General features: G+C 43.1%; 1 protein-coding gene across 1 annotated transcript; it reads right to left on the reverse strand.

Moving 5' to 3' along the window:
• Positions 1–16: 16 nt before the first annotated feature.
• On the reverse strand, positions 17–8001 carry oxtra (oxytocin receptor a). The gene is made up of 2 exons (XM_026307250.2): positions 6684–8001; positions 17–1538 (listed from the first exon to the last, which is right to left on the reverse strand). The coding sequence occupies exons 1-2, from the start codon at positions 7609–7611 to the stop codon at positions 1285–1287; spliced, it is 1182 nt and encodes a 393-aa protein (XP_026163035.1). The 5' UTR covers positions 7612–8001; the 3' UTR covers positions 17–1284.

Consider the following 8001-nt stretch of genomic DNA (forward strand, 5'->3'; position numbering starts at 1 on the left):
AACACGTGCAGTTGGATTTTCCTTTAATAAGTTGTTTGTATGATGCCTGTAAATGATTATCCCATAGAAATACCTGTGGTGTTGTAGTTTTCTGCATTATATTGTAAGTTCAGCGTAAAGTGGCAGAAACATCAGTTGAAAAATAAAGCTGAAAGCTGAAAACCTGTTTTAACTGCACAGTACTAACTTTACTTATCTTTATTGCACTGGATTGTTTTTATTCCACAGATTTTCGTTTTATTCAGGTCCCCATCTCGTTATTAGCAATAATTATTGATCTGCTATTATCGAAACAACAAATTGTTCATATCCTAGATGGCTCATGCACTTGAGACTTTTACAGTGAAAAATAGACGCAGCCACAGACTGAATTAACTTTACAACAAAGAATTCAGGGCCACAGCTCAACATACCTCCAGAAACATGAGTTACTTTAGGTAATTGCTGCGGTCTGCACAGTCTCCAGATCTCAACCCACTGGTGCATTTTGGGGCTTTGGCTGTACAGGATGTTCAAACTTTCATTGTGCTGCCAAAAATTTGCAGGAACTCAGTGACGTGATTGATTCAGCGTGGACAAACATCCCCCTGGAACAATTTCAGTAAACCCTGCCAAGGATTTCTTCAGTCGCTTCAGGAGGCAGCTCCAATGAGTCTCAGCAATAATCGTACATATTAACGTCGTCCGTGTATTTTTGCTGTTTTTGTTCTTTATTGTTTTTTTAAAATCTCCACCAGTGACAGACACGACATCTCATATCTAACAACAGGCTACCTCAAGTAACAGTTTACATGTTTGCAATCCATAGAGCAAATGTGAGCAAAGTACACTACACGTATCACAGGTAAGCAATTCCATCATAACACAAACAGGAGCCACAGCTGACAACTGAAATAATAGTGTGGTTAGTCAATATTGACAGTAGTTGAAAAATCCTTTAAATGCGTAGTTTAATAGATTTCTCTGCGCTGTAAATAAGTAGATATACACTGTACAGAAGACCAACGTAAAGACCTACAAGTTGCTCAGCTTGATCCGTGGTTATCAGGGGCAGTCGTGGCCTGATGGACGGGGAGTCGTGATTGTTTATGAATGAGTGTCTCATTCCCACTTTGCACTGTAAGGTACAGTAAAAGAAAGAACTGAGACTATTGCAGTGATTCCTGTGCTTGAAGCCCAAAGGCAAGAGGTATATGAAGGTGTCAAACTGCTGGATTTTACAAGTGACAGCATGTGGTGAAAATCGGGGAGCACAGCTTGACGGAGGGAAGGGAGTGCCGGTGCTCATGTGGTGGATGTCTGCGTGATGCTCCTCTGACTGCTGGTACTTTTAATGGCAAAGGTTGAGGAGTTGCTCTTGTGACTGGAGTCAAAGTCACGCTCACAGCGGCACTGGGACGACTTGAGGTAGCGAGTGGAACAGCACAGAAAGTTCTGCTTAAGGTCCTGGAACAGATGGCCAGCGAAGCACATGTAGATCCAGGGGTTACAGCAGCTGTTGAGGCTGGCCAGCAGCATGGAGATGATGAAGGGCATGGCTGCAGGAGAGGACGAAGAGAGCAAGGTTACTCTGCTGCGAAAACAAAAACTGATTTCAACAGTGACATTGTTGTCAGGTGATCGCTTTTATCCAAGAGTTGGAGGTTTGACCAGAGACGGTCCAACACTTGTCTCAAACTGCTGCATGAGTTGCCAAGGATTTTGGCAGCAGCAGGCCCTGACAGGATGAGCCACAATAACTTGATCTCATAGCCCTTTCTCTAGCACTGCCATTACATTTTTGGTTTTTAATGAAATGTCTTTAAAATTGGAAGAATTACCACTGGCAGTCACGTCGGGTGAAGGATGAACTGGAATTAACTTTGGCAGTTCCCAACTTTTGAGTTTAGAAAACTGATGAAGTCGAGTGTCCAGAATGTCGCGTTTCAGGCTAATAACAAAGTTTTAGTATGTCATGTCACTAAACTAACGATGGTGAACGTTTCCTCTTATAAATGCATGTATCTGTGTATTGCAAGCAGCTCCTGTGGCACATAGTCTTCAAAGTTTCAGTGGATGCACTATAGCAGTTGGATGGGAATCTCATTCTTTGATCTTAAACTCATTATTAAAAGCAGCAGCTTAATAGCTTCAGTCAAATCCACTGCTGCGATGCATTTCAGAGCTATTCGAGGAAGGAGAGCGTTTCATAACATTCGCAGCTCAAGAGTAAGAAATAAAAAAAATGACATGGCACAGCTCTGAAACGTAACCTTGTGATCATGCATCATGGGACGTGACCTGCAGTGGCGTGTGGGATGATAGTTACACTACATCAACTCCAGCCAACATCCAACTGACACTTGGAAAATGGGTTTTGGACTCATGTAATTGATTTGTAGTCCATGTTTAACCTCTGGTAATCTACTAATCATTCACGCAGTCTATCTGTGCTGCTGCTCTTCTCAGGTTGTCTCTAATTATGATTAGGGCTATAACAAAAATTGTTCAGTGTAAATGAGCTTTGTTAGAGGAGTCAAAGGAATTATTAATAAGTTAAGATCATCAGCCTTTAGGGTTTATGAGACAAAAACATGAGGTGCCTATCAATACTTAATGAGCACAGAAATGTCCCGTTCAATATCTGAGCAAACTCGTTCACATTATCTTTAAAGTCAAGTTATATTGGATCGTTCTGATGTTACCGCTCCGAGGATACGTCTATAAGACCTGCCGACATTTGACTGGCTGAAAAGGGAGTTACAGTATGTGCAAATACTGTTCTGCACAAAAACACTGGACATGTGAGACAGACTATAATGCTACTGACATGGAGGTAGGAAAAAACACTGCAAAAGATAAAACTGTTATTAAGTTTTCTTTTCCAGGTAGATGGGACCAAGAGCCTGGATCTAATTTAAATCACGCAGCTTTTACAAAAACATCTTTACTGAATTAGCTCAGTGCGTCTTTCACAAGAGGGTGATAAATCACACAGCAAATTAAAAGGCATCACCCTGGGAGCATCTGTCTGCCTGTGAGAGCTAATCCTGACTGGACCAAAAAGACTCTTTAATTCATTAATGATGATTCTTGCTCCCTGAAGGTAAACAAGCACCAGTAGTGGTCTAATTCTGAGATTTAGGCAGAACCTTTATAGGTAAAACAGCTTGGAGGGGTCTTCCTGTGCATGTGACACTCTCAAGCTTTTCTCCCTACTGGTCAGGAGACTATATAGAAACTGACCTTTAAAAATATCTAGGGCTTTCAGATTAGACACCGGGCTTTGTGTCCATCAGCCACTCAACACAAATCAATACTACAGTGAGTGTGAGTCAGCGTCGGAGAGCAACAGGCTCGGGCGGAGGAGATGTTTGTGTTCACAGATATATATATATTTTTTCGGTGCTTCGGTGAGTGTCTGAGTCAGGGTTTAACCTTCAGGTGTTTATATTCCCTCAACATAATGAAATCTGTCTGGCTGTTAAAATCAGAGACGTCTCTGTGATTAAGCTCGGAGAAACGGGGTATTCTACTGCCTTCTGACATTTCCAAAAAATCGTGCTGATGAGCCTAATGGGCTGCTAAAAATAGCAAACTTCAATTCCTCCAAATGTCGCAGCTCCGTCACAACAAATCCAGGTTGCCAGATGTAAGAAATTAGATACCTCAATGGTTTTGCACTTGGAGGGATGATTTAATTAGCCTCTTAGTCTATGAAATAAAACATGATTGTAATTGATACTTGATGAGGACATGGTCTCCATCGCTGTGCTCCCTGAGGATGTGTTATCTTGGGTCAAAACTGGTAAGTGCTTGTTTGCTGAAACACAGGTCCAACTCAAGATTTTAGGACAGTCTGATGAGAAGACCTGTGCCAGTCTAAAGCCAGCAGCCAGTTTTCTTAGCTGACCATGAAGACTGGAACCAGGGGCAGGCAGCTAACCTAATCTAAAACCAAAGCATAGAGACGTGAAACGGACTGGACTGCGTCTTGGCCAGGTAACTAGTGGAAACCCAGAGAAGCTACAGGCTAAGTGTTTTTAAGGCTTTGTGCTAAGCTAAGATAATAAACTGCTGGATGTAACTACAGCACCTTTGTGGGCATTTTTTCAGTCTTCTCATCAAACACCCAACCAGAAAGCAAATGAGCGTATTATCCAAAATGTCAAAGTATGAACTTAGACAAATGATTGTTGCTGTTGCTGACTGTCTCTGGAGGTTTTCTGCATCTTTTGTGGCAGAAGACACGATTTTCTGAAGTAACGAACCAGGTGGAGAAAATGGAGAAGGAGGCAAAGAAACTGCTGCTTGTACACCCTGTTTCTTCTTCTGACCTTTTAAAGACAGACAGCAACCTTTAAGTAGCAAAACACCATTTATTTTGAAGCAGCAGCTTGATTGATGCTGAAAATGGAGCAAAAGATGTTTTTATAAGGGAGTCTCAGAGGAAACCATGGTAATAACTTCCATCAGGGTGTCAGTCATTCAGAAACATGCTGAAAGTACAGAGCTGTTCCAGCACAACAGATAAAACGATATGATCCATCTTCAACACTCTAACAAGGTTTTGTTTCATGCAGGTTTCATGTAGACTGACATGATATAGGTGTAGTCCATGGTAAAATAACGGGATGATATCGGGTGACCTATGTAAAATCGTAAATATTTACCACTAGCCAGCAGGTTAATCTGTGTAATTGATAATTATTCACTAATCAATGTTCTGTATTTGCCCTTATTGAGAGCTAATTTGTCTCCACAGAACAAATTTGTTCACAAGTGATTAGTTCATTTGTTCAACCACAATTCAAAACAAAGGAAATGTTGAAACGGACTGACAGGTCTCATCTGCATCTACCAGATCTGACCTTTGAACCTGATGTTTTCTGAAGCTGTTTGTGGTCACACGTTATTCTCTCAGCTGTCTGGCTGAGTATGAGCCTAACAAGCACTTTATCTGCACACGGGCAGGTGACACTCCTGCCTGTCTTCTGTAAACAAACACCGACACGTGTCGCTGCCTTTTCTGGCCTGTGTGATTGTGGTTCACGTGGAGGGAAGTCATCCTCCTCCACGCACTGATCCAGGGTCTGCAACACAAAATGGACTATTCGCTTGAATTTGTACTCACAAGTAAACGTGTTCCTGCTTTTTGAGGGCTGCACATCTTTGTAAATGTTTGTAACTGTGGTTGTGAGATGTGGCACATCAAGCGACAAGCCTTCTCACTGACAGCTGAGTGCACTGTGCAAGTGTTTCGCTCCAAAATGTAAATAGCTGATCACAACCACACACGACCAGTCAGCTGGAACCTTTTACACAGGAGCGACAATAAAGAACCAAGACTTGCACCAAAGTCCGTTTACTGTCTATTCTCCCAACTTACATTAACATTTCACTGTTTGTGCACAGCAGGTTTTTGCACATATTTGATTTATGCAGGAGATTCACAGCTATTGAATCGGATCTCATGCACATGCCTCATATAAATGACTCTAATTAGATTTACCTTTCAGTTTTCCATTAAATCAAAGGTCTTCCCAAACAGACAAATGGTCTCCCCTCTACAGTGGATTCACCAAACTGTATCTAAAGAATGAAAGCAGCACAGAGGCCCTCCTTCAAATGGAGTCTTCACAATGTGTTTATTATTATAAAAGGTTATTATAACAATAATCAGTTGTTATGCAGGTGTGGCCATGGCCCAGCGGATCGATTAATAGAGCCAGGACATACAGTAAAGGGCTGTTTCCTGGCCTATTGTTGTTAAATGTCAGCGCCGCACTCCATCGTGCCGCACAGGCACAAACAGAAGCTGCTGGGTGCTCGAACCATTCACCTATTTGATTAATGATTAGCCATCAGTCGGTTTCTGCAGCTTGAGCGAAGTCAGAGGGAATTTAGAAACGTGGACCTTGAAATTCTGTGCAGCTTTTAATTTAAGTTAAAGATTATTTTATTACCAAATAAATATTATTAATTATATGACAATCTAAGAGTCTGGTATGAACAACACAAAAACATAAGTCGATCGTTGCTGTTGAGCTCAAACAAACATTATATATCTGCTCATTTACAGCACAGAGAAACGTATTAAACAAACAATAGGAGAATGTAAAGATCAGACCGATAAACTGATTAACCAGTGGGTTTTAAACAGTGTTTATTATGTAGATGTTTTTCTGTTGGGTGTCACAAACTCTCAGAGAAAGTATCTATGGCAGATGGAATAGTAGAAAATATCCTCTACATGCTTTTGTTTTTGTTTTGCCTGTAGGGTCAGACCTCCTGTACTGTGGACGGACCGAGCTCCAGCGGCACCGCGACCTGTTTATCGCACCTTGATATTAAAACAACATGACCCAGTTCTGCTCGAGTCATCTGAAACTCCGCTTCTAGGAAAACGTGATAAACACAGCTCACACTGTGGTCTTGTTGCCTCAGTTTGCGCCAACTTGATAATCAAGCTCTAGCATTGTTCGTGCGTAAAGACCAGTGCGCACAGCAGCAAGGATGCGTCAATTGAAAATCTCCAAACGTCTCCACCCAGCTATGTGGTCGGTCAAACGCCGTGAAAAAAAAAAGAATGAGGACTGTAGATTATAAATGCATTGGGTGACTATAGATTCCGCATGAACACAGCTGCCTTTGCGCATTGGAGAGCACTCGGTGCTCGTTTTAAACTTTAATATTCAACCTACCTTCACGGGGCGCTGCTGGATCCCACGCAGACCACATCTGAACCGAGAAAAAGGGCGTCCAGCAGACGATATAAGCCACGACGATCACAAAAGTCATTTTCACTGTGGTGATCTTGGCCTTGGAGATGAGCTTCACGCTGCTCACACGGGCCAGCGTGTTGCCTTTTGACGTTTTGGGTGTCAGGCTTATACACTGTTCCCGCTTGGTTTTCAGCTTAAAGTTCTGCCATATTTTGAAGCTTATCAAACCATAACAAATGCTCAGTATCGCCACTGGAATGATGTATATCGTCAGACTGATCCATGTGATGTAAGCTTTGGCGCCCCAAGGCTTCACGAAGTCGCCCCAGCAGTCATACACTCCTGATCCGGCGGAGCCGACCTCTCTCAGGGAGAAGATAAACATCTGCGGGATACTGAAGAGCAGGCTCAGACCCCAGGAAAATATGACATAGAACCGATCTTTCCTCCGGTGCAGAGACCGGAGGGGCTGACAAATGGCCAAACACCTGTCCACGGACATCAAAACCAACATGTAAGTGGAGGCGAACATCCCAACGACTTGTAGATATTTCACCAACCGGCACAACATGTCCGGTCCGTAGAACCGAAATGTAATGTCCCAGATAAGTTGAGGGAGAACTTGAAATATCGCCACAACCAGATCGGCGATGCTCAGGTGCTTCATGAAGTAATACATACGGGACTGGCTGTGTTTGGTGGAGTGGATGGCCAGCAGGACGCACAGGTTCCCCGCCAGTGCCAGAAACAGCACCAGGGCGAGCACAGTTACCTCCACCTTCGCCACCTCCTCATTCCGCTTCAGGGGGTTCGTGTGATTCAACCCGCCGGTCCCGTTAAGGAGACTCGAGTTCCTCCAGAATTCGTTTAGTTGCCAGAAGTCACTTTCGTTTGAAATACTTTCCATTGCCGCAGTCTGGTCCTCTGCAGATGCGTCAGGGTCGTGAAGTCACGCAGGCACCTGGAGGGTCTTGATCCACAAAGTCTTCTTGCGTCTTCACAGGTGACAGAGCGAAGAAGATGTGGCTCAAAACATGATTAAGTCTTTAAAAAACCAATTCAGGTTTTGTGGAACCCTGACCGCCCATGCTTAAAAAAAGAAAAAAACAGGAGTCCACCAATGTAAGCGCAAATATTTCTACTAATGTGAACAATAAGGAAAAGTAAAGCTGAAGTACAGGAGGCTACAGCACGGACGCACAAACAGCCACACTGGGGTCTAAAGTGTGTGAGCAGGAGCCAACGTCGAACCAGTCAAAGGTAACGCTCCCAGACCAATGAAGCGCCATCATCATCA

The sequence above is a fragment of the Mastacembelus armatus genome, chromosome 5 (assembly GCF_900324485.2).
Source record: "Mastacembelus armatus chromosome 5, fMasArm1.2, whole genome shotgun sequence".
Lineage (NCBI taxonomy): Eukaryota > Metazoa > Chordata > Actinopteri > Synbranchiformes > Mastacembelidae > Mastacembelus > Mastacembelus armatus.

What these genes read in the sequence shown, in the direction of transcription:
- oxtra (XM_026307250.2), bottom strand. Translation starts at nt 7,611, where the DNA reads ATGGAAAGTATTTCAAACGAAAGTGACTTCTGGCAACTAAACGAATTC. An exon ending in TCCAGCAGCGCCCCGTGAAG is followed by an intron (nt 1,539 to 6,683) that starts GTAGGTTGAATA and finishes CCTCTCCTGCAG; the next exon opens with CCATGCCCTTCATCATCTCC.